The sequence below is a fragment of the Chlorocebus sabaeus genome, chromosome 10 (assembly GCF_047675955.1).
Source record: "Chlorocebus sabaeus isolate Y175 chromosome 10, mChlSab1.0.hap1, whole genome shotgun sequence".
NCBI lineage: Eukaryota > Metazoa > Chordata > Mammalia > Primates > Cercopithecidae > Chlorocebus > Chlorocebus sabaeus.
The window spans coordinates 55,467,028-55,494,604 of NC_132913.1; the positions used below are offsets into that span (position 1 = coordinate 55,467,028).

The 27,577-nt window shown below is 40.9% G+C and overlaps 1 protein-coding gene across 1 annotated transcript in view; it reads right to left on the reverse strand.

Moving 5' to 3' along the window:
• The window catches only part of STK39 (serine/threonine kinase 39), a 294,181-nt gene that overhangs the window by 217,301 nt on the left and 49,303 nt on the right, over window positions 1-27,577 (reverse strand). The window contains exon 2 of the mRNA XM_007965255.3: window positions 12,072-12,184. Coding sequence (XP_007963446.2) covers window positions 12,072-12,184 — 113 coding nt within the window. The remainder of the gene's footprint in view (window positions 1-12,071; window positions 12,185-27,577) is intronic.

Consider the following 27,577-nt stretch of genomic DNA (forward strand, 5'->3'; position numbering starts at 1 on the left):
CCCAGGCTGGTCTCGAGCTCCCCGGCTCAAGCAATCCTCGTCCTTGGTCTCCCAAGGTGCTGAAATGACAGCTGTGAGCCACTGTACCCTGCCATAACTAAATATAATAAGAGATTTTCTCATATTGCTATATGGCCTTTCGTCTCCCCACAAAAAAAAAAAAAAAAAAAAAGATTTCCTCCTACAAATAGTACTGAGGCCAATCAGGAACTGTGATTAGCAAGGATCTGATCCCCCAGGATCTACTACAGAAGGGCTGCACTCTATGTCACAGCTGGCTTGAAAGCCTGGCTTTGCCATTTACTGGCTTGATTACTTAGGCAGGTTATCCAACATCTTTGAGCCTGTTTCCTTTTCTGTAAAAGGAGATTACTACCATCTACATGAGATTATTGTGAGGCAGGGGAAATGAGATGTATAAAACTCCTTGCAGAATGCCTAGGACGTAACACAAATGTTCAAAGTTAATTCAATCTGTTCAATGTCTCATTTTCTTCTTTGCGTGTGAGCATCCCCCTAATTTCAAGTGTCCCAATTCCTGACTTAAGCCTCAAAGGCACAGAGACAGACCATGACAGCAGCCCTCACTTTTTCCAATAGAAATGTCACATGACACATCTGTTGGCCCCACTGGCTCAAGGAGTTTGCTGTAATACATGGATAGGTCATTTGGTAATGAATTTTTAACCTCTACATTGTTCCAATCCATGGTTTTCCTAATTCGCCTTGTATTTAATTTATACCACCTTGTCATACTTCATGTATCCTGGTAAACTGCCTCAAACTCTTTTGGAATAAGGCATCTAAACAGATACTTATGTAAAGGGTTCAGAACAAAGAGAAATAGTACAAGTTTAAATATATAAGAATTAGGAAAAAGTTAAAACCTGATTTCTTTTGTTCCTCAGACCGTAAGATTCATAAAGCACTAAAAGGAAAGAGATTTTGTTACTGAAAGGGAAGAGTTAAATAATTCTGAATTCAAAATATTAAACTATACTTAACCAAATTTGCATATTTTACAACTTACGTAAATCCTAAATAAATTCTTCTTTATCTGATAATGATGGCAAAATATCCTACTCAAGCACTTAGTTAAGAAATCAAACCTACTCAAGCTCCAAAATTGTTTGCAGTTAAATCTGAGGAGATACTTCTAACTTTATTCTAAAGCAATGGATCGCAACCTTGGCTACATATTGAAATCACCTGGGGAGCTTTGAAAAACACCCACGCCTGAGTCCTGGCCCCAGGAGGCTGCTGTAAATTGGTTTATGAGACAGCCTGGGAATGAAATTTTTCAGAAGCTCCCAGGTGGTTCTAATGTGCAGCCGAAGCTTAGAATCCCTACTTGCAAGTTAAGTGCTGAAATGTATTTTTCTTTCAATGAAATGGTGGGAGAAACATCTAGCTCCCAGGCACATTTCCCCACTGCAACATAATCTACAAAGGAAATCTATATATGATGTACAAATACTACCAAATAAAACATCTACTTCCAAATGCAAGAGATGACCAAATACATCTGTAAAATGTATGCAATACCCTCAAAACATTTAAAGAATTCTTTAAATGGTATAGGAGTAATCTTGTTAAATAAAAACACTTTTCAGAAAGTCATTCTCCAGCATGCACTTCTTTTAGCAGCATTATGAAAGGTAACCTAATCAATATTCACAAATAACCAAATACTGTAAGTAGCAGGTTTAACCAAAAACAAATTTCAATGATTTCAAATGTCAACTAAGACATGGAAGAACAGGATTAACAAAGCTCTTAGAAGAGCAATGTATTTTTCTGGACTGTCATTTTCAATCATGAATATGTCATTGCGAATTTATTTATTTATTTTATTTATTTATTTTGAGATGGAGTTTTGCTCGTTGCCCAGGCTAGAGTGCAATGGCGCAATCTTGGCTCACTGCAACCTCTGCTTCCTGGGTTCAAGCAATCCTCCTGCCTCAGCCTCCCAAGTAGCTGGAATTACAGGTGTGCACCACCTAATTTTTGCATTTTTAGTAGAGATGGGGTTTCACCATGTTGGCCAGGCTGGTCTTGAACTCCTGACCTCAGGTGATTCACCTGCCTCAGCCTCCCAAAGTGCTGGGATTACAGACGTGAGCCACCGTGCCCAGTCATGAATTTTTTTAATTGTAAAAAATGATATACCATTTATACAGCAAACTCTTGCCTCCTTTATAAGAAAAGTACCAGCAGAGAAAAACCTATTCAAGGAAGAGTCGGCAAACATTTTGTCTTGTACCATTTACAAATCAAGCAACGAATATCCTTTGCCACTTAACTTTACAATTATTTTCATGTGATTTGGTATCTGAGTTTAACCAAGTATAGTCCAATGGAAGGCAGTTTACAAATGAGAACTAGGTATTTCGAAGAAAGAGAAACACTTTTAAGAAATCAGGAAAAGGGAAGCATAAATTTTGTGATAGCCTTAACTGGTGTTTGTAGAGAAGTTTTTAAAACTAGGGAGGAGCAGTTATAGAAGTGTGAAGTGTCAGGGCAACTGGAGGTCTGGAAAATCTCTCAGAAGTAGCAGAGCAATCCCGATGGGCAAACATCTACTTGCTAACAGAACAGAATGAATATCCCAAGGCCTACTTGCTTCGTTACAGTATCATGAAATTGGGTGCTCTGCAAAAACTGTCTTAAAAAACTAAACAAATTTGCTTGGAAATGTAGAAGTCACACGTATAGTTATTTTTTCAAATGAAACAAGGGGGAGAAAGCAAAAAATACAATAGTGATATTGAAATACTACATGAAAACTCAATAGGAAGGTGCCATTTTCTTTTACAGTTAGCTAAAAAAGTTATTCAACGAACAATAATGATGTTTTTTGGGCTCTAAAAGTGCTGAGGGTGCCACAGTGGAATCAGAATCAGACTCAGGTATGAACAACCCCTTTTTTTTTTTTTTTTTTTTTTTTTTTTGAGACAGAGTCTCGCTCTGTCGCCCAGGCTGGAGGGCAGTGGCGGGATCTCAGCTCACTGCAAGCTCCGCCTCCCGGGTTCACGCCATTCTCCTGCCTCAGCCTCTGGAGTAGCTGGGACTACAGGCGCCCGCCACCTCGCCCGGCTAGTTTTTTGCATTTCCTTTATTATTATTATTATACTTTAAGTTCTAGGGTACATGTGCATAACGTGCAGGTTTGTTACATATGTATACTTGTGCCATGTTGGTGTGCTGCACCCATCAACTCGTCAGCACCCATCAACTCATCATTTACATCAGGTATAACTCCCAATGCAATCCCTCCCCCCTCCCCCTCCCCGTGATAGGCCCCAGTGTGTGATGTTCCCCTTCCCGAGTCCAAGTGATCTCATTGTTCAGTTCCCACCTATGAGTGAGAACACGTGGTGTTTGGTTTTCTGTTCTTGCGATAGTTTGCTGAGAACGATGGTTTCCAGCTGCATCCATGTCCCTACAAAGGACAAAAACTCATCCTTTTTATGGCTGCATAGTATTCCATGGTGTATATGTGCCACATTTTCTTAATCCAGTCTGTCACTGATGAACATTTGGGTTGATTCCAAGTCTTTGCTATTGTGAATAGTGCCGCAATAAACATACGTGTGCATGTGTCTTTATAGCAGCATGATTTATAATCCTTTGGGTATATTACAAGAAAAAAACAAACAACCCCATCAAAAAGTGGGCAAAGGATATGAACAGACATTTCTCAAAAGAGGACATTCATACAGCCGACACATGAAAAAAGGCTCATCATCACTGGCCATCAGAGAAATGCAAATCAAACCCACAATGAGATACCATCTCACACCAGTTAGAATGGCAATCATTAAAAAGTCAGGAAACAACAGGTGCTGGAGAGGATGTGGAGAAATAGGAACACTTTTATACTGTTGGTGGGATTGTAAACTAGTTCAACCATTATGGAAAACAGTATGGCGATTCCTCAAGGATCTACAACTAGAAGTACCATATGACCCAGCCATCCCAGTTTTTTGTATTTCTTAGTAGAGACGGGGTTTCACAGTGTTAGCCAGGATGGTCTCTATCTCCTGACCTCGTGATCCGCCCGTGTCAGCCTCCCAAAGTGCTGGGATTACAGGCTTGAGCCACCACGCCCGGCGAACAATCGCTTTTTGACCATGAAATTGTGACTAGGAATACTGAAAAAATTCAAGTTGAAGATGTCATTAAAAACAGAAATAGATGGTCAGCCTGGCAGCATGCACCTGTAATCACAGCTACTCAACAAGCTGAGGTGCGAGGATCACTTGAGCCCAGGAGTTGGAGGGCAGCCTGGGCAACATAGCCAGATTCTATCTCTTAAAAAACAAACAAACAAACAAATAAATACATAAATAAACAAACAGAAACAGGAACTGGAAGAACTTTTCTTGTCAGTCAAATTGTACTGCTGGAAATCTGGAGGCCAACTTTTACCACTGCTGCTGTATTTGGGTTCACCACCACACAGTGACAACGTAGGGTGTAATGTGTCTTCTTTTTGTGGTATCCTCTGTGGCACCCTGGATACTGTGTGCCATCTGGGGTTCTGCCAGGGAACAACCCTCCTGCAAAAGCGGCACAGACTCCTTTTAATACTCTCCAACCTCCCCCCTGAGGATTCCACAGCCCTCCTTCTTCAGCAACAGCTTAATTAATTATGGAAATAACCAAACCAAAATAAGAACGACGATAACAGAGGAAAGAACTAAAGCATTTGTCTCAACCTAAGCAACATTTTCCTGAAGTCTAGGAGGATGGCAAAGGTGAGATATTCAAAAAGTGAGATGTAACTAAAATTATATTCAATCTGGGCATGTCTTCCCCATTTTCTCCTACTCTGAAAATGAGCATGTGCTAGGTCCCTGTTACTGAAAACATATAAACCCCAAAATGTAAGTGTTTTTGCAATGTAAATTTTTGCTTACTTTTTGAAAAAATAGCATGAGATGTTAGACATTTTAATGAGCTATTTCTAACAAATGTAGAAAACACTTAAAAGTAAATTCAACTAGTATATTTAATTAGTATCTGAATAAGCTACATTATAACTTTTAAACTTGATTTTCCAAAAATAAAACATTTTCTCCAACCAGAATATACGTTCCTAAGCTAATATAACTTTAGTGCTCTAAAAATGTTAGTTTTCATATACAGTATAGTATGTATTCTCTAATTCCTTAAGAATGTTTTTGTGCTTTCAAAATATCTGAAAATTTTCTATTTCCAATCCTGCCCTCATTTGGACTATACTTGGATAAACATAAACAACAAATTATGTGAAAGTAGTTACAAAGCTAAGTTGCAATAGACAGATAACAGTACAAAATTTAATGGCGAAGACTTGAAATGCTCCAAATAGTACTGTAAATTATATTAAAATAATTACAAAACTAAGTGGTAAGAGACAGATGACAGAACAAAACTTAATGATTGAAACCTGAAATGCTCAAAACAATACTATATTCAGTGAAGTAGGCTTGCATGTTAATGCTATATTCTTAATGTAAAAAACTCTACAGCAAATAGCCAAATGCAATTTGTTACCACATATGATGAAGAATGAGCTGGGATATGAATTATTAAATGACTAATTAGAAAATTCTTAACTTCAAAAAGAATGGAAACATACTTTCGTAGATGCAATAAAGAAAACACACACATACAAAATTATACTGTTTCAGGGTCAACTTAAAAAGATGGAAGTTTTTTAATCACTTCTTTCTAGAATAAACAAGATTTGCAAAAGTATTAACATAATTCCATAAATTTGCCAAAAAACACTGCAAACAAGGTTTTGACAGTCAACCCCCCCCCCCCGCCCCGCCCCGCCCCGCTTAAACCTCAATTAAAAGGAAGAGAAAAAAAAAACTTCTCACTGGAGGAACTGCTCAGAGGTCACCAAATCTTTTAATTTAAAAAAACTTCCCACTAGAGGAACTGCTCAGAGGTCACCAAATCTTTTAATTTAAAAAGGATGAGAGCAGCCTGCATCAGATAATGGTTAGGGATAACAGCTCCTCTCAAATGATCATCAAGCCATGAAGATATCTGGAGCTTCATTCTCCAATAACCCACAAATCATTGCTAACTCATTTTTCTAAGGAGAGGGAGGGAAGGAGGGAGGGGAGGAGGGAGGGAGTGAGACAGGGAGGGGAGGAGGGAGGGAGGGAGAGAAGAGTAGATGAAGAGAAAGGAGAAACAATAAAACAACACTACAGCAGAAAGCAAAATGAGGGCAGTGGCTTTGTTCTGAGGGAAAAGTTCTTGATTTTATCTATAAATATTGTCAGTGAGATAGACCAAAATCCCTAGAGAAAGATGATACAGGAAGAAAAAAGCAGATGACAGTTGAAGACTATTGAATGACAGAGAAACTCATTATGTTCATAAGAGAAAAAATGATACACTGTGTACCAAAATCTATGAATTTACAGTAGATTTCTGCTATCATACCGTAATGCTAAAGTGACTTAACTCTATCCTGAATTATCGTGCATGATTTGCTAGTAATTAGTATTTTTAAGTGAATTGAAAAGGGGGTTTTGTTAAAAGAATATACTTTTAAATAAACAGATTCACAGCACTTGGGTAATAAAAACAAAATTTTGCCAGAATTTCTCATCACACAAATAAGGACCAGTGGTGAAACTGATTTTTCCAAAATGAGCAGTTCTGCAGGGGAGTCAAGTAAAGAAAGCAAGTCCCCTGACCCAGGGAGTTCCTTTCCTTCTATCACAAGGATCAACATTCATTACTTTTCTGTAGCCAGTGTTTTCTTGAAATGACTTTGTTCACATATTTTTAATGAGCATTACATAATTTCATAATGTAATCACTTAACTATTTCTTTCCTTTTATTTTTATTTATTTTTTGAGACAGAGTTTCGCTCTTGTTGCCCAACCTGGAGTGCAATGGCACGATCTCGGCTCACTGCAACCTCCGCCTCCTGGGTTCAAGCAATTCTCCTGTATCAGCCTCCCGAGTAGCTGGGATTACAGGCATGCGCCACCACCCTGGCTAATTTTGTATTTTTAGTAGAGACGGCGTTTCTCCATGTTGGTCAGGCTGGTCTTGAACTCCCGACCTCAGGTGATCAGCCCACCTCAGCCTCCCAAAGTGCTGGGATTACAGGCGTGAACCACCCGTGCCCGGCCTCCTTTTATTTTTTTAATGACACAAATGCTTTGCCTGGTCCCTGGGCCATTTCTCCTATGGCTCTCTTGCCCTTGAGAATTAAACTGTCAATTTTGATGGCATTGATATATGTGCAGGAATGAGCAAATAAGGCTGAATTTTCTGTGTATGGGTACCAAAGGCAGACTAGAAATATGAGAACTTGAGGCAATAGGTAAAAATTGAAAGGCATCTATTTAAAGTCAAAAAGTCAAATAAGGTTATGAACCAAAATGTTCATCAATCTCTGGGTAAGGTAGAGTAACCTGAACATCACAAAAAGTAGGGTTAGGGTAAATAGAAGAAAGGACTATTACATTTACGGAGTTCATTTTGTCACACTAGAAGAAAGGACTGTTATATTTATAGAGTTCATTTTTTCACCGGGTGACAGAGGCTGAAAAGACACATGACTTCAAGAAAAAGCACTCATGTAATGGATTTTAAGGGAAGTCAAGAGTGGCCCAGCACAGCATCCCTAGCCTTAGAGGTTGACCACAAACCAGAGAACCAAGCTTTTGCAGGAAACCTCAAGGCCATCTTCACACAGAATATACTAGTCTGCAAGACAATGGGTCAGACCCATTGAGCAAGTCTTAAATTCCTATTGGAAAGCAGGAACTCCCTCAAGGGAATACATATTAGAGAAAAGTAAACTGTCTGGTCATCTGCTAAACCATTTCTGGGCAAATAAAGACAAAAGGTCCAGAAAGACATCCCTTAGTTCAAAAATCTCACCAACCCAAAACAAAAATGAAAAGACTCACTCACTAGTCTATGGTCTCCCCCTAAAATAGGAATCCACTCTGTTTTCCCATCACCTAAGTCAGTGCCTAGCATCTAATGGGGTTTGATAATTCTGGTGTTAACAAGTTCTGCTCTAAAACTGTAAGTATCTCCTAGAGAGCATTAAACTAATTATAATCAGTCATTTACACCACCATGGGCTTGACAAATCTGGAGTTAACCACAAATGTGGGGTTAACAAATTTCAGAAATTATCAAAGCATCTATGTTGGCACAGTAAGGAATACAGAACAAACCAGAACATATCCTTGGCTCCTGGAAAACTAAACACTAAGATAATTATACCTTCAGAGATCAGAATACAGTTAAAGGCCAAACTCCAAAACATACATGAAAATTCAAAAGAATACATAAAAAAGGATTAGATTGATTGCTATTAATATCATACCAAGAAAAACATTTATTTGGGAGTGTTCTTTTTTTTTTTTTTTTTTTTTTTGAGACGGAGTCTCACTCTGTCGCCCAGGTTGGAGTGCAGTGGGGCGATCTTGGCTCACTGAAAGCTCCACATCCTGGGTTCACACCATTCTCCTGCCTCAGCCTCCCGAGTAGCTGGGACTATAGGTGCCCGCTACCACGCCCAGCTAACTTGGGAGTGTTCTAATCTAATTGCTGTTAAACTAAAATTAATTTTTAGTAGGCATAAAGCCTTGTACTCTCATATACACACCCAAAAGCCATCCTTTTGATGGGCTTAAGCATAATACAGAAACTCAGTAAGTATTTACCAAATAAATAAATGCCTATTTGATCTGTAACTAACTTTACAGAATATTACAGTACTCATTTCAACAGTATAAATTTGAAACATCAATTATTTAGCACCAATGATCTCATCTAACACTTCTTTTCCTCTCCTCATTCACAGAGAAGCTGACACCGTAATTAGCACTTCCCTTCAGAAATGATGACCGCTTGACTCCTTCTTCAGCAAACCCTGGATCCAGCTCCATGACCTACGGGAAACTCAACTGACAGACCCTACCACATAAAGAAGTCGAGTTCAGGCCCAGTGGTCTAAAACTGTTGTGTGCCATCGTTTCTGACCTGTGTGTGTAAATCCCACTTTATTATGGGACAAAGGGAGTGGGGACAGGAAGGGGACAGGTAGTAGATGGGGGCTGAGCTGGGAGTGGGGGTCAGGAGGTGATACAGTTTCATCAAGAGAAAAACACGTCCCAGTGGCCAAAACATAGTTGATAATTGTGACTTCTATGACATAACACTCTCACAAGAAAAGATCCCAGTGGCCATTGTTTCTTCTAAGAACAATGGTTTCCAGTTAACACATGGCCAGTCTGTGAGATGATGCAGTGCACTGACCTGTGTATAATACACACTCATGGAATTAAAGGATTATTAGGATACCGGATGTCCAAACACTGCCACAATGTGAGCCCTCTGAAATAATAAAACTGCAAGCAACAGCAGTATTAGACATTGAAAAGATGACAGCAACTCTGCTCCACACAATCTCATGTGCCAATAACTGGGCCACAAAAGCCTGGCAAAATCAGGCAGCCTATACTCTGTAAATTCTACTTATTTTTGTTTGAAAAGAACCTGGGAGTTGTACATCCTAAAGAACTATAGCCATTTCCCCCCCCCCCCCGCAAATATATCAACACACCAAAAGGTCAAAGGTTCAAGGGTAGGAAAGATCAAAGCAATAAATCAATATAAAATGAAAAATAAACAATGCAAATGTATTATATTCTATTGCAACATGGGCATTAAGGAAAGAAAATAAGAATGAGAAAATGAATTAACTGCTAATAAGCAAACTCATAAATCCTAAGACCTCAGACGAATGAAGCAAAGCACAAAGCCACAAAAGCACCAGTCCTTTAGATAGACAGCTCTACCTAAGTTACAAGTAGCTCCAAATGACACTGCTATGCTTATTGGTTCCAGGAAAAAAAAGTAAAGAAATCGGAATGACCAGCCTCCCTGCTGACCTCCACCCAGACGCTTACACAGTTACCATCACTGGACACTGACTATGGAAGAAACGCCAGCAGAGGGAAACGTGAAGGCTATGGGAAACTGAGGGCTTGGTAGAGACCAGAGACCAACCCATCAAACCAGAAGGCAGGCTCCAGGACTGTCAGGCACAAGTACACACAAGCCTTACATATATTCTCTATCAATATTCTGCTAATGGCAAAAAATGGCTGAGATGTCTAATAGAACACCACAATCAAAGTATCAGCCGGGCACGGTGGCTTATATCTGTAATCCCAGCACTTTGGGAGGCCAAGGTGGATGGCTCACCTGAGGTCAGGGGTTCAAGACCAGCCTGGCCAACATGGCGAAACCCTGTCTCTACTAAAAATACAAAAATCAGCCAGGCATGGTGGTGCATGCCTGTAATCCCAGCTACTCGAGAGGCTAAAGCAGGAGAATCACTTGAACCCAGGAGGCGGAGGTTGCAGTGGCCGAAACCGCGTCACTACACTCCAGCCTGGGCAACAGAGTGAGACTCCGTCTCAAAACAAAAACAAAAACAAAAACGTAAGTATCATAGGCAAATTCTTGAGTGATACATCCAAACAGTACATACATTTAAATGTGTACTCCAAAATTTTTTTTAAATGTTAAAGTACACTTATGCATGGTCACAGAATTTCAGGATTCCTAAAGGGATCTTAGAAGAAAACTTCCAATTCAACTCTTTTTAAATCGCACAGAGCTGTTGTGTAACTCTACTAAAGCCAAAACAAGTTTAGTGGCAGAAGCAGGACCCAACTCTCCCCACAGTTTATAAAATGCTTTTTCCAACTCAGAGAAAGTGACCTTGAAAACTGGTTGGGTGACAAAGGCACAATATTACTGGTCACTAAGATAGCAAGCAACAGACAAGTAGCATGCAGTAGGAATTTCAGTAAGAGCAAAGAACAGCTGAAATTTCAAGGCGGGTAAAAGCCTTACATGTATGCAAATTTCAAAAATTAACATTAAATTGTGGTAGCCCTGGTTTTCTTCTGAGTTTTAACGGGCAATCCATTGCTTCAATAAAACCCAACGAAATCTATGCATTGTGTAGCCTAATTTAAAATGTAAGGCCAAACAGATCTGGAAAAGTACAGCTTTATCCTTGAACTTAATTTATACTATAGTGTACCGTAATTAAGCCTAAAATAAAAGCTATATTCTGAGTAAAGACAAAAAGCTCTTGTTAATGACATTCCATTCTCAATGTAGACTGTAACAAAAGGCTTCTTCATTTGCAGCCAACTGTCATTATACTTTGTAGCTTGTATGGAGCTACTGGACTAATATTTGTACTGGGATTAGTGTGGGGATAACCAATCAGTTAACTCCTCCACTGCGGTTTTCTATTATCCTCAAATAAATGGCCAAAAGGGAAAAAAAGAAAATTGGCCGGTAGAACAACAACGATATTTATGAGATTAAACCCTCAAACCCTTCACAGTTTGCCGGGCAACTAATAACCATTTGCCAAGCTGTTCATTTAATAATGAGTCAGCTAAGCCAAAAGCAAATGTTCCTTCAACCAACCATTGCTACTATAGTCATATCCACACTGACAAGCTCCAATTATTTATATGAGGTACTCATTTAGAATAAGTACAAATTGCCGTGTTAAGAAAAACAAACTCCTCTCATTAGCCAAATGCAAGCTACAGAGCATTTTTAAAAAATAACTCAAATTTGTGTGATGCTATAATTTATGAAAGCTAAAATGACCAACAAATAGTTTGGGGGGCAACTTCCATTTGTGTCACACATTCTAGACGGAGGGCCAGAAGCTCGGTAATCCTGACATGGTAGGTTATGCCACAGTGTGTCCCCTTGATACAGCAAGTGGAGTGCCAACGCTGAGGCCATTCTCACCTTGGGATTATTTGAACTGAGCAAAATACTGTTTCTCAAAGCAAAGGAAGGTGTTCATTATCCGACACAATCACAAAGTACAGTCTCATTAATCTGGGGAGCAGGAAGTGGTAGGGGCTGCTTTCCAAGAAATGCATATGTCAAAATAGGAGACTAACACCTTTCTCCAAACCATCTCCATATACCCATAGGTTTAAAAAAGCAACCAGCAGGTATTCCCTGCACTGTTACTTACTAATAGTTCATCCATACTGGTCTGGCATTTTTCCAAGTTGATCCGTTTTATTGCTACACGTTCTTGCCTGGGTTTGCATAGGGCTGCTTGAACCACAGCAGTAGCTCCACTGCCTGCAATGAAATAAAAACATCAGCGATCAAATGGCACATTGTGAGGTTACCATCTGTAACTATTTTCCTAAAGATCAATTTTTTTAAACTCTTCTATTGAGAGTACTCAGAACATTACCATTTGACATCTTTTTTTTTTTTAAAAGAGTTTCTTAAATCCTAAAATAATTATCTGGAGGAGAAAAAAAAAAAAACAAAAAACACTGCATTTTCCAGACAACGTATGTCTGAGGACACAGGGGACAAGGGACATGAGCATCTACATACAACCTTGCATGAAAGCCATTTCCATCCTCAGTTCCTGGTATTTTCTAGCTTGAGTGCCTTTAAAATATCTCAAGCTCTTCTTCCACCTCAGTCCAAACCAAACCACTCTGGTCTGAGCTCCTTCAGGGCTTTCATGAGAAGCTGAGATAATTGATCTGTCTGAACACTCTTTGAGCTTATTTCTTCAGAGATTTCTCCACAATGAGAAAAACAAGAATCAACCCTAGTATTTTCATGTTGAAAGCACAACTTCCAAGGATGCCACGCAAAATGATGCAAATATGTAATTACAAAAGCTCCTGACATTCACATAAATTTTCTATTTCTAAGGTTTAATGATCATTAGCTAATGCACTCAGACTCCTAAGAGACAGTCATGTCATTATCCATATTTTATAAGAGTGAAATGTAGATGTGTAATGATTTGCAGCAGAGCACAAACAGCTCCTAATCGGTTTTATATTCCATAGGGGCAAAAAGGTCTTCAGGTTAAGGCATCTCAATTCTGCAAATAATACCAAAAATGCCATTCTCATCACATAAATCCTCCAGCACTGCAAGACAGCCAACAAGAGAAACAGCCTGCACTCAGGGTTGTGCAAAGGTGGTCAGAGGTGACAATCTTTCTCCCTAAAGTTTTTCTTTGGTAATACTTCTCAAATGATTCATCAAATAGCATTACAAAAGGGAAAGCCGGGGAGTATCTGGCAACAAGAGAGATCAGTATTAGCTTTCCTAATATATGTGATAGAAAGGCATGACATTTCTAGTGCGAATCAGGGCTTTCCCACCCCAAGGAAGGGTCAAAATGGGTGTTTATAGGGCTGGAGCTCTGCCCTATCTTCTGCCCTGTGGCCTCATCATCAGCTCTGGCCCCCTGACTTGGCGACCCCAGCAGATCACCCTACTCCTCCAAACCCAGGTCTCCAACTTAAAGATTACCATTCCAGGGAAGCCCAATTTGTGTTCATTGGGAAAGAAAATCCACACACACATACTGACCACCCACTGCACAGTAGGCACTTGACTCCTTACGAGCCTGTACATTTTTATTACTAGCCTCATTTTACATGTGAGAACACTGGGACTCAGAAAATTTGCCCAAGGTCACATAGAGCTAGTAAGTCCCTGAGCCAGGATCAGCATCAGGTCTGCCAGACTCCGAGATCTGTGCTTTTGTTCTATTTCCCACAAGCCAGAGCACACCCTTCCCTTCCTCACTTGTTCTCGCCTTGCTAGGAAAAAACTTTCTTCCATCCTATATGGTTCAACAGAAGACAAACAACCTAGAGGAGGGTCTGCATGAGCCTCACTTGCTAGAGCTCAGTCTGGGAAGAGAGTGCTATGGACAGGTGGCTTGAAAGGGCCTTCCTCTTCCTAATCTCACTGTTCATCCTACCCCATTGGCTGCTACTCCAGGTCCCACTAGGTTGGCTTCACTGGCCCTGCAGATCACAGCCCACTGGGTTCAATCCAGAATGGTCCAGATGGCAGAACCAAACACCAAAAAAAGTCTGCTGATAGCAAAGTATATTTTTCAGTCTCCAGAACAAGACACTATCACTGAAGGGAGTCACAGAGAAAGTGCTATGCAGCTGGTTAGCACTGGGCCTGGTACCCATCAGAGAAATCAACAAACATCTTTAGCTGCTGATGGGAAACCATCCTCAGCTCTACCTGCAAAAAAATCTCCCCCCAGCTCAACTTCTCCAACCTTAATCCACATTCCAGAACATTCTCACATCAAGGAGTTTCAAAAACAGGAAAGAATAAATTAATTCCCAGAAAGGACAAAACAAGCATATGTAATACAGGGATACCTCTCATAGTCAGTTAAGTCCTTGACAGTGAAAGTCTCCTAACCTCCAAGGAACAAAAAGCAAGAATTCTAAAAACAGGGAGAGGTAGATGGTGAGAAAAATCTTTTATTGAGCTTTACAACTACAGAATTATTACTGCTTTACAACCACAGCTGACTAAGGAACAACTGGCTACTTCTCATCTCTAAACAGAATAATTAGGAAGCTTTGTGACCTGAGATCACTGTCACAACATGAATGGATTTAATCATTCATTAAACCATTTGGGAGATTCTACTCTAAATCCAAAGATTTACCTTCTGTAGAAGAGACCAAGAACAAAGTTAAAGGTGGAAAGTCCAACCCCCTCACCTTATGAATGAGAAAACAGGGTCTTGTGAAGGATAGGGATGCGCTTCCTGCAGCAACTGGAAAACACAGGATTAGGACCCCAGGCATCCTTATTCCTCATCTACCATTCTGTGCACCAGGTTGGTGTTTTTTCCAATTGCCAGTGAGGATCCAGCCCTGGTCCAATAGGATTAGTATCCTTACAAGAAGAGACAACAGAGAGCTTACTTTCCCTCTCTGCCATATGAGGACACAGCGAGATGGCAACCGTTTATAAGCCAGCAAGACAGCCCACCAGAAACTGAATTGTCAGCACATTGATCAGGACTTCCTAGCCTCCAGAACCGTGAGAAATACGTTTCTGTTGTTTAAGCCACTCAGTGTATGGTATTTTGTTACAATAGCCCAAGCAGACTAATACAAAAGCCTTGAAATGTCTGTTCAAAGTCATTCTTCCCACTAACACCTATGGCAGAGAATGCCATACTAATTAGAAGTTCTTAGAAACTGCCTAATGAAGTCAACAGCAAATGGCAAGATTCAACTGAAAGGCCTCTGGTAGCTCATTGTAGTTCCCATCTTAGGTTAGTAGGAGCCTTGAAAAGAAGGTGAAACAGGGATTCTATCCAAGCATAGTATTGATTCCCTCTGTGACGAAATCAACTTACTGGTTGGAGGCCAGCATTGTTTAAAGGAAGCATTAGAATGTACTAGGGGTAAAAACTGCTTTATGAAACTTTTGTTTCACTTATGCCCAAGCTTTAGTATGACATGTTTTACTGTAAGTGATGATCAAAAGTTTGAAGTCTGTTAGTACTAGATGAGGATTCCCAGGATCAGAGTAAATCCGTGCTTTGAAAGGAAAGGAGGTAACCTAACTGCATAATTCTAAAGGACATTTAGAAATAATACCAAGGCTGTCTTGCTTTAAGGGTTTTTATGCACTTTGCTGATTAGTTTAAGAGGAGGCTAAAAAATGTGGGGCTTGTATACACAGGAATTGGACAAGGGTTAGCAACATCAAATAAAATAGGAGCAATGAATATGCTGAACAGCACTTTGTATTTATTTTGAACAATATATGATATTGACACGACTCATTAACATTAGTAGCATATTTTCAGTGAAGTATCATGCACCGCTTTGGGAATAAGAGTTCTTAACATTTCAGGAATTTCTCATTTTATTCCTGACTCCTATTTCAAGTGCAATAAATCATTCTATAGGATTACGGCCTGTATGCACATATGCACAAGTTAAGTGAGCGTGGCTTTACATCTTTTCAGTTCACTCTTTTAAGTCACTCTGTCTCAATTCACTGTTACTAAGTAATTCCCGACTAAGAACAGCTACTTGGAAGTTTTAGATAGTGATTATGTCAATGGCAATCAGAGGTAAGAGATTCCTCACGTTCACTACCATGACGCAGATTTTTCCTTTAGTTGACACCTCTTCTCATTTTCCCCTCCATACTGCTGCTGGTATTAAGGTAAATAACCAGAACACTACATACCTGCATTTTATACTTTCAGCTATCCAAAAAAATATTTCATGGAAATATAATTTAGTATTATATCTCTGCATTTCACTAAGGTCTATATGAAATTAACATGAAAAACTTCGGTGTTTCTTTTGCAAAAATCACTACTATTGCCAAATGCAGTCTCAACAGTATGTTCAAAGTCCCTGCTCCTATGACTCACACAATAACTTCCTCTTTGCATTTAGTGCTAGGGTAAAAATGTCTTCCTCCCAAGTAACTTAACAGATAATAATAAATATGTCACATCATATTTTCCTTTTTTGTCCTGTCAGAAAGCTCAAACCTAAATTTTCTGTTAAAACAGCAACTCTCCTTAACCCAGGTTTCCTGTGACTTCTTCTCCTTGCCCTCTCCATTACATGGCACCTATTCCTTTACGCTTAATTTAGTGGTACCTCCAACACATGACACAACGTTCCTAGAGTCTACCAAAGCAAAACCTCCTTGAAACATCACTACCTGATCACCAAATGTGAAAGAATGTGCTTAACAGCTCCAAGAAAACTTTAGGCACAAAAAAAAAAGCTGCAAAAAGATATTTGCTTATATTAATTCATCAACAAACAGCAATTAAATCCCTACTATGTAGCAGGCAGTTCACTGGATAATAAAGTGCCAAAGGTGACCATTCCTGTTTCAAGTGGAATAAATCCTTCTATAGGATGACTTCCTCTGCAGAGGTTAACAGGGATGACTGAAATGCTGTTGTGGACTGAATGTGTGTTCCCGTAAAATGTCTATGTTGAAGCCCTAATCCCCAATGTGACTATATTTAGAGATACAGCTACAGATAATTACCACCTTTATGGAGGTAATTAAAGGTTAAATGAGGTCATCAGGACACAGCCCTGGTCCAATAGGATTAGTATCCTTACAAGAAGAGACAACAGAGAGCTTACTTTCCCTCTCTGCCACATGAGGACACAGCGAGAAGGTTACCGTTTACAAGCCAGCAAGACAGCCCACCAGAAACTGAATTGTCAGCACATTGATCAGGACTTCCTAGCCTCCAGAACCGTGAGAAATACGTTTCTGTTGTTTAAGCCACTCAGTGTATGGTATTTTGTTACAACAGCCCAAGCAGACTAAATACAAAAGCCTTGAAATGTCTGTTCAAAGTCATTCTTCCACTAACACCTATGGCAGAGAATGCCATACTAATTAGAAGTTCTTAGAAACTGCCTAATGAAGTCAACAGCAAATGGCAAGATTCAACTGAAAGGCCTCTGGTAGCTCACTGTAGTTCCCATCTTAGGTTAGTAGGAGCCTTGAAAAGAAGGTGAAACAGGGATTCTATCCAAGCATAGTATTGATTCCCTCTGTGACTTTAGACCTAACTGCTGTATCTAGACTTCAGCTTCCTTAATGGGCATAATAAAATACACCTCTAAGGCTCATAACATGTTTTACATCCCTGAAAACATCAACTCAATAAATGTTTGGCTCTCTCTCTGGGACTCATTTCTCCATCTGTGACATGAAGGAGGTAAACTATATCTACTGTTTATATGGCACCCAAGGGAAAAGAGGGCAAAGTGGCTCAGGGTCAGAACTGAGTTTCATTGTGCTTAGCACCAGGAAGATTCAATTGGTTTAAAAGAGAGGATAGGAGAGCTAAATTTGGAAACCAAAGAACCAAATGATTTCTAAAGTCTGATACAGCACGATGAGCATAAGAGTTTAAAATATAAGAGATAATACAATTCAGAAACAGCTGTGAATTAATATTCCATAGCAAAGATTGTCATGTATAACGCATGATATATCTAACCTTAAAAAGTTATTTTAAGGCCAGGCACGGTGGCTCATGCCTGTAATCCTAGCACTTTGGGAGGCTGAGGCAGGCGGATCACAAGGTCAGGAGTTTGAGACCAGCCTGACCAGCATGGTGAAACCCCGTCTCTACTAAAAATACAATTAGCTGGGCATGGTGGCGCGCACCTGTAATCCCAGCTACTCAGGAGGCTGAGGCGAGAGAATCAGTTGAACCCGGGAGGTGGAGGCTGCAGTGAGCCAAGATCGTGCCACTGCATTCCAGCTTGGGCGACAGAGTAAGACTTCATCTCAAAAAAAAAAAAAAAGTTATTTTAAAATATCTGTGTCAATCCAGTTGCATGGGTTCACATCCTAGCCCTGCCACATACTAACTGCTTATGCTTGGATGACTTGCCTAACTTCTTCATGCCTCAGTTTCCTCATTGGTAAGTTGGCCATAATGCTACCTCACTCATAGAGTGGTTGTGAGGATTAAATGCGTTAACACACAAAAAGCCTTTGAAACTGTGTCTAGCACATAGTAAGCACTAATTAAATCTGAGCTAGCGTTGCTCCTTAGGGAAATCCCTCCAGGTCAGTTGGTGTCCTGTCAATCTGTCATTTTAACACCACATAATATTTCATAGTATTAATGTACCATAATTTATTCAGCCCCCCTCCTGTTGATGAGTATCCCCTTTATTTCTAGTTTTCATCTCCATATGAACAATGTAGCAATAAACATCTAGTACTTTAAAAAAAAATTAGTCCATAAGAACTTTTCTTTTTTTTTTTTTTGAGACGGAGTCTTGCTCTGTAGCCCGGGCTGGAGTGCAGTGGCCGGATCTCAGCTCACTGCAAGCTCTGCCTCCTGGGTTTACGCCATTCTCCTGCCTCAGCCTCCGGAGTAGCTGGGACTACAGGCGCCCGCCACCTCGCCCGGCTAGTTTTTTGTATTTTTAGTAGAGACGGGGTTTCACCGTGTTAGCCAGGATGGTCTCGATCTCCTGACCTCGTGATCCGCCCGTCTCGGCCTCCCAAAGTGCTGGGATTACAGGCTTGAGCCACCACGCCCGGCCAAGAACTTTTCTTTATGTTAAAGTTAAGATGTCAATTGTCCAGTAACCCCTTCCCATAAATGGCAAGATTTTTTTCAAGGCATCACATTAGCTTCTAACATTAGTTATGGTCCCTGGAAGGAAGTTCTAATCACCATATTATACTTAAATGAGAAGCACAAAGTCCAAACTTTAATAAGAGTTTGACCATCTCTTAGCATGTGCAAGGACTCCTTAATTACGCTTAGCTGTCCTTTACCAGTGAACAGAGTCAAGAGTGGGCTCAGGCTTTCTTTTTAGAGGTGCTAGCTGGTGATGGATAGTAAACAAAACAAATGGCTTTGGTTCAGCTGATTTATTCTAATCCTGCCTTTCCCCAGCTTACTCTTTGAGCTCTATTTATATCATGTGTCCAACCTCAAAGCCCACAGGTCAGTCAGTCACATGAGGACCAGAAGCTGGCCAGGGGAGGACTTGAACGAATGGACACTCATGTGAGCTCTACAGGGGCACAACTGCCACTCTGCCTCAGTTAACTGCCACCATCTGAGATCGTGGACCTAGCATAGCAAGACAGTCAGAATTTTCCAGAAAGGCTGAAAATCCAGAATTCTGCGTAACATCTCCTAATATAATAAGGTTGACGATAAATTTTTTTAATATAAAAGCATTGTAAGTCTAATAAAAGTTCACCACAGGCTGTTATTTTGCCTGGGTGTGTTACTGCTACTCGCCTTCAAAGGTACACCCTTCCTTACCTGATGCTCCGAATTTTAAATTATTAGATTGCACCTGTGAAACTGCCATTTTTCTAGATCAAAAATGGTCACGTCATACAGTTCAACATAGTATGAGCATGTACTCGGGACACTGACCCAAACTGATCTACTACATGTCACCATCCTCCTCGTCTTACTATTTCACACAGAAAGAAAACCTTATCACAGCGACTCTTCTGTCATCTGGTGCATTCTATGTGGCAGGAACATGTGCACAGCGCAATCTCAAGTCAAAGACAAACAACAGTCATGGTGAGATACACACAACTTGCCCTACACATTAATTTAGAAAACAGACACTCTTGCTGGCCTGTCTGGGTAACAGTGCACAAACCGCTCGCCTCCACTGAGCCCAGCGCAGCACGACTATGTTTCTCAAGGCAGCTACAAACTGGTGACCCTCCTAAATGACCTGGTTTGTGTCACCACCACGCTGACTAGTTTTGTCCTTCTGCCTCCATCAAAAGAACAAGTTAGTAGAACCTCCTTCCAGGGTTGCTGGAAAAGATTTAGAGCTTACCAAAAATAAAAAATAAAATAAAACATAAAAAGCAAAGAGTAGGATTAGGTGGATTAATGGCCACTCAGTGAAATGTACTTAACTTACATTTCACCACAGACCTGGATAAAGTACCTTGCCTGGGAAAGCCTGTTAAAACATTTAGAGATCACAGACCTCACTGAAGAAAAGCAGCCCTTGTATATAACTCATCAAGAACCATCTGATAATACCACAGAAAAATAAATAGTAGTCCTCGGTTCTGATTTTAAGAGAGATAGAGGAATCAAACCAGAAGAAATGTAAATAAACTCACCTTGGACCACAAGTTACATCTCAGGCAACAACTAAAAAAAAAAACAAAAAACAAAAAACTCTATAGTGAGTACAATTACTGAACACACAGAAAGTATATGGATTGGGATACCTAATATAAAGAAATTCAATAATTTACTAATTTTAATAATTTTCAAAGATAATGAAAATTATTATTAGGGAGTCTAGGTAAATTCAAGCCAGCCACCAGATGAGTCGTATGTGTGAGATAAGGAGCTAAAAAAGAACAGACTCTAATTTCCATCTAATTCAATGTGATTAATACTGGAATTCACTTCTAGGCATTTTTGTTTTCTTAATGAAACACAGTAGATTTTTTAAAAGTCACTCTGGGAATATGATTGCTTCCTGGTTTAAAAAAAAAAAAAAAAAAAAAAAAACAACACTTAACATTAGTCTCAAGAGCACTTACTCAGAGGTTCAGCCCCTCAAAGCAGAAACTCTACTGTAGGATTTTCGTCCTAATATTGATACTGACAAACATGCAACCTGGAGTAAAACACATAACCTTTCTGCCACTGAAGCTGTTTACCTTTTAAGATTACTTCATTTTGATGGGGAGTATAGGGAGAAGAGCCCGCCCAAGCTACGAATGAATCACTTGAGATGTTACCTTCTTGAACAACCCCAAGGAGAATTAGTCACTTCCTCACAGTTCCCAGACAGGGACTCTCTGCATACCTCATCCTAGCACTTCCATGCTTGTGAAGTGGTCTCCTCCAGTCTTATTATTCCTAGAATCAGCCCTTCCACCTAGACCACTGCCTGGAACACAGGAGGCCTCCGTAAGTGTTGGCTGAGTGAATGGAATGCACATCAGCCGATCACTGGGGAGGACACCTGCAGACAAGGGAGGTGAAGCTGTGCTCCAAGCCGGGTCTACACAGAAGACAGCAGGCACTGGTGGGCTATATAACCTAAAGCAAAGGGAAGAGCACTTTTACTGGATTTGTCATCTCTGGACTGCTTACCATGTGTGTGTTTTTAAGTAGGTCACTGGGGGGGATGTGGCACTTAACTTCAAGGCACAAGCCTAGGGAGGCTCTCTGCCTTCAGGCATTTCTGATTTGCAGAACATCCAGTTCAATTCTAAAGTCAGGTCTCATAAGAGAGCTCATTCTGAAGAGGAATGTTCCATCTGAATTTCAATTTTTAAAAACTGAATCCACTGGCCCCTGTTCAGCATGTAGAAGCCACACAAAACATGGCAGGCTACTATAAACTAGGGCCTTCAATAATTCTATGTGAGCATACAGAGATGATATAAAACACTGAACAACAACATGAAGAACAGACAAGAGCCCACAACAGCCCTCGAAATCCATGTCAGGGAACACTGCATCAGGCACTAGACTGTAGGCAGGACACATTCCTACAGAGAAAATCTGACTTTTATATTCAGTAAAAGGTCACTTTGAAGTCCTTGCCCCCTGCAAATTCAAAGTCCAATGATCTGGCAATACTGAAAAACTTCCTGTTCTGCTTGGAGGGGATAATCCAACTCCTCCCAGCAAAACCCACTTGTTTTACTGATTAAATCAACAAAATGGAAGCCAACATTCCACAAAGAAATGTCTATTGCTATTCACCAGATACACCCACTGGCAAGGCCAAAAGGCACAAGTGTCCTGGTTTGAATATGTATGGTGTGGTGGTGGCTTCTGATTCCTTACTGCTCCAACCTCAAGCCACCTGTAAATGGGACGGGCTCTAAATGCAAAAAGAAGAGCCAGTCCCTACTTCCAGGTCAGTACCACTCCATTCCCTCTCTGCAGCTATAGGCATGTTGGCTTTGCATAAATAAGAAAAAGGAATCCCTCTGACTGAACACAACGGGGTGCAGGGCCTGACATGTGGACAATACTCAGTAAGGGGGAAAAGCTCTTTTCTCCCAGCTAATTGCATCAGAGCTTGTGGGCTAAACAAGGGTTGGATTTTCAGCCTCCAGGCGCAACATACAAAGTTGGTGGCCTTCGATCAAAGGTTATTAGCATATCCACCGCCCATGCCCTCTTAAAAAAAAAAACAAAAATTAAAGTTGGTGTCTAAGCCCCAGTACAACAACTCCAGAGCCAAGAAGTAACCCCATGGGAAGGCCCTGGATTTGGGCAGATTTTTTCGAAGCCTCAGGAAGAGGATAACTACATCAGCCACACCTAAGATGTCTGTTTAAAAAGCAGATTCTTAACCCTATATCCAATCTATTGAATCGCAATTATTGCAACTGGAGGCCTGAAATCTGCATATTTAATTAGTTTCTCTAGCAATTCACCCACATCCTTAGATTTGAGAACCATGGCTCCCTCCTGGGTATCAGCTTCTCTCACCACACCTCTGCCAGGATTCTAGGGTTTGGGGAAATTAATCAGTCAGGGGCTATTAGGAAAATAGAAGCACTACTATGTAACACAACAGATATTATTTAATACGAAGATCTCATTCAACAGGTGCTAGAGAATGGAAAAGACTGAGTGACATAGAGTTACTCAGGAAGCAGTAGGAAGCAGCTACCACTCCTGGGGTAGGACTGCAGGAAACAAAGGGAGGAGGTGGGGGTTATTAGAATCCACACATTTAGGAGGAAACCGGCAGGGCTGGGACCCTGATCTCTGAAGAGGAGCCCTTTCTGAAGGTCCACATGGGACTGGGATAGCATCTCAGGGGGTGCCAGGAGGCTGGCTCCAAGAGGTAGAAGGAAACTGGAAATGGAAACCAACTACTGCTGGCAGAGGGAAAGACCCTTTCCGAAGCTAAGCTGACAAGAACAGTAACAGGATGAAGTGTGTCCCTTCTCCCTCCTGCAGTCTTCCAGAATTCCCCTGGTGCCCCCACTAGCAGAGCTTAACAGGGAAACAGCAGGCAAAGAAGGAACGTGGAAAGTGGTCTGCTGACGACCAACCCAACACCCCAAGCAGATTCTAGGAAGGTCTGTCTGGGGCTTAGAGGAAATCGCTTAATAAGGAGTCAAGGGAGTGTGACCTCCGCCAGCTCCAAAAAGAGGCTGGGGCTTTTCTAAGCTCCATTAACAATGGCCAGGCTTTTGTAAAAATTCTCATTTCACTCTATTTTTCAACACAATTACTAAAATGATCCTTTTTAACATCTAACACTTTCCAAATGTTTATTCTGTACTTCTAAACCCTGCCCCATTCCACCCCAATCTACTTCCTCTGGATCCAGTGGTGGTTATGACTGAGGGTCTGGGGTCACACACCCCAAGTTATGTGACCTTGGACAAACTGCCTGTGTGCTTTGTGCGCACATTCCCCAATCATAAAAAGCTAATGAAAATAGCATCTACCTCACAGGAGGGCTCTAACTATTAAATGAGACTATACATGTAAACATAATAATATAAATGTACCTGTCTGGCACTGAAGTGTTTAATAATGTTTTGACTGTTGGGGTTAACAGTATCCACATGATTATCCCAGATACCTGGATAGAAACTAGAACTAGGTCCACTACACCTTTTGAGAAAATGCCTGCTCATCCCCACCTCCCTATGATCAGCTCTGCTCCCACTCAGCCCCAGTTCCTACCAGCTACCTATCAACTCCCCCTCTTCAAATCCCACTCCTGAGGGCCAGCACTGACAACTTTTATATGGTAATGATTGGGCGCAGAGAAAATTATGCCAGGAAAGTGATTCATTGTTCAAGATACAATTAGCCCCACTTCTCAGGTAATTAAACAGCAGCTACCACATCCATGATGCAGCAAGTAACTAAAACATTTCTCCTACTCAAGGACACAGGAAAATAAAGTCCACTCACTTTAATGCCACCTCTCCATCTGATCTGATTGCACTTATAATCCAACTCCTGCTTATCCTGTCTCCTCTGACAACCTGAGGTCCTCCCCTACGTTACAATTGCGGAACAGGAAGTTAAGATCACCCTCTGCATGGTAGAAGCCTTCCTTCCCCTTCTCTTGACATACTTTCACCCAGAAGCAGGGGCATGATGCCACAGTCTGAAATGATGGCAGAAAATAAGAGCCACGAAGGAAGAGGATATCAACTGCAGGAACACAAATGTCCAGTGCAGTGAAAAGCAGTGTCTTGGCAACCCAGGAGGCCCTGAGAGCATCATTGAGTGAGAAGGAAAATTAAAAGACACATCCTCATGAAGGGCATGGAACACCTGCTAAGCCCCAGTGGAAGCAGCGGCATGCTGCAGTCTCTGCCTCCAGCAGCCCCAACCCAGAGTTCCTCCTAAGCGAGGCCACCTGCAGATCCTACACTACCATGAGTCGGAGCCTGGCAGGACATCAGGAGAATGTTCCCTCCTTTAGTCTTGGGGCTGGGGGCTAAAGTGTTAGGACCGTGTCATATTGAAAGATGTGGAGACAACTGGGTGTGCTGCGAAAACGTCGCTGCTCCTAGTTAGTATGGGATGGGGGTGAGTTCTACATTTCTCAAGCTCCCAGGTGATGTGATGCTGCTGGTCCATGGGCCACATTTTCAGTTGCTACCATGTAGGTGGCATAGCTTCCCTAAATTATCCCCAAAGGGGCCAGGTACCCACCTCTTAACAAGGGAATAGAGTTTAGGCCCCTATGGAAGGAACTGGAAAGGAGTCCTGAGGCATGGAAAAGCAGATGCCTCAGCATCAGGGACAAGAGGTGCCAGTCTGGGAAGGGTCTCGCCTGCCTACAAGCATCCAGAAGGAGCAGATCCACTCCAAAGAATCATAATTAAGGAATTTATGTGTATTGAGCTATTCAAAAATGAATATTCAGTTGAGCATGGTGGCTCATGCCTGTAATCCCAACATTTTGAGAGGCTGAGGTAGGCAGATCACTTGAGGTCAGGCGTTCAAGGCCAGCCTGGCCAATACGGCGAAACCCCTTCTCTATTTAAAAAAATAAAAAAACAAAAATAAAAATTAGCTGGGCATGGAGGTACAGGCCTGTAGTCTCAGCTACTCGGAAGGCAGAGGTGGGAGAATAGCTTGAACTTGGCTGGCAGAGGTTGCAGTGAGCCAAGGTCACGCAACTGCACTCCAGCCTGGGCAACAGAGCGAGACTCTGTCTCAAAATAAATTAATTAATTAAAGTAAAATAAAAACAAAAATGAAGATTCAACATTCCCTCCATCCCATAACATGTAAGTTTACTATTTTATTGTTTGGGTGCGTTTTTCAGAAATTCACTACAAATGAAAGATGACGACAACTCCTGCCATAGTAGAAATTAGTGGAAAAGGCATAATTAAATTTCAGAATTATTTCCAGCACGTATGGTTGAAATTAAGTTGGACTTTATCTGGAAATTAATTTTATTAATCCAGAAAACATGATACCTCAAACATTATGGGTAAAGATATAAACAAAACTAAACAGTCAGCTGATTGCATCTGTTTTTATTCAACTTATGTTGAGCCTCCAGTCACACTCACATTAAATAAATTTGATAACACTACGTCTAAATTCAACCTATACAAGTTACTGAGTATGATATTACAAGAAAGAAAATCATTACAAGTATTGATTTTTTTTTTTTTTTTTAATTGAAACTACTTTCTTACAGCCTGAGGCCCAGGTCCCCGGATGTATGACACATCTCTAACTAGAAGCAGATGGAGAGCTGCTTAGGATAGCCTGAGTTTCAATATGACTTACAGTCACACATTTACTTTTTTTTTTTTTTTTTTTTTTACAGCTAGGCCGATTAGATTGATAAGTACTTGTTAAACTGACATTTTCACAGATGAACTTTATTTCCTCTCTCTTTCATTTACTCAAATGATAGGAAGTATTTAGTTTTACATCCTCATTGTCAAGTTTTTGTAACTAACATTTCTACCTTGAACTCTAAGCTCTCAGAAAACATAACCTGGGCAACATAATGAGACCCAGTCCCTACAAAAATTTTTTTAAAAATTAGCCAGACATGCTGGCACATACCTGTAGTCCTAGCTAGGGAGGCTGTGGTGGGAGGATCGCTTGAGCAGAGGAAGTTGAGGTTGCAGTGAGCCACGATGGCACCACTGCACTCCAGCCTGGGCAACAGAGCAAGACCGTGTCTCAAAACAAAACTGCCAAAAGAGAGTTACCCACCACTGATTTGCCTCATTTGCTGCCAAGATAACTCTTCTGCACATAATTTAATAAAGTCCAGTCAGTGGCCATGCTCTTCAGTTTGGACTCCAAGCTGTAGCCTACTAGCTACAGTATGTGAACAAAAATCCTGTAAAAGCCCAAAATTCAGATTCAATCTCTGTAGAAGTCCAAGATTCAGATTCAATCTCCTGATGTGTCAATTAGTTGCCCTTTGTTAGCTGCCAAAAATAATACTTAAGTCCATCCAGTAAGAGTAACAAGAACAAAATGAATGGATGAGTGTAAGAATTCCACCACTACGGGCTGGGCACAGTGGCTTACGCCTGTAATCCCAGCACTTTGGGAGGCCTAGGTGGGTAGATCACCTGAGGTCAAGAGTTCAAGACCAGCCTGGCCAACATGGTAAAACCCCATCTCTACTAAAAATCCAAAAATTAGCTGGGCATGGTGGTGGGCACCTGTAACCCCAGCTGCTCAGGAGGCTGAGGCAGGAGAATCACTTGAACCTGGGAGGTGGAGGCTGCAGTGGGCCAAGATCGTGCCATTGCACTCCAGCCTGGGTTACAAGAGCGAAACTCCGTTTCAAAGGGAAAAGAAAAGAATTCCACCACTATAAATGGGAATGGGGTGGGAAGAAGTTATCAAATACATATGATCTACTCATTATGCATAATAATTATAATAATGCCTTCTTCACACTAAGAATAATAGCATCTTGGAGTTACAAAGAACCTCAATTTATGGTTTATATGATCACCTCCAACTTACATATTATACAATAATGAAGAATATGTACTTGTTTATTCATCCAACATATTTCACTGAGCTTCTAGTATGTGCCACATCCTATTTAGGGTGGTAGAAAGGAAGCTCAGAGCAAAAAGTATCTGTCTTCCTAGAGTTTACATTTTATGTGAGAGGGGATGTGGATTTAAAAGCAT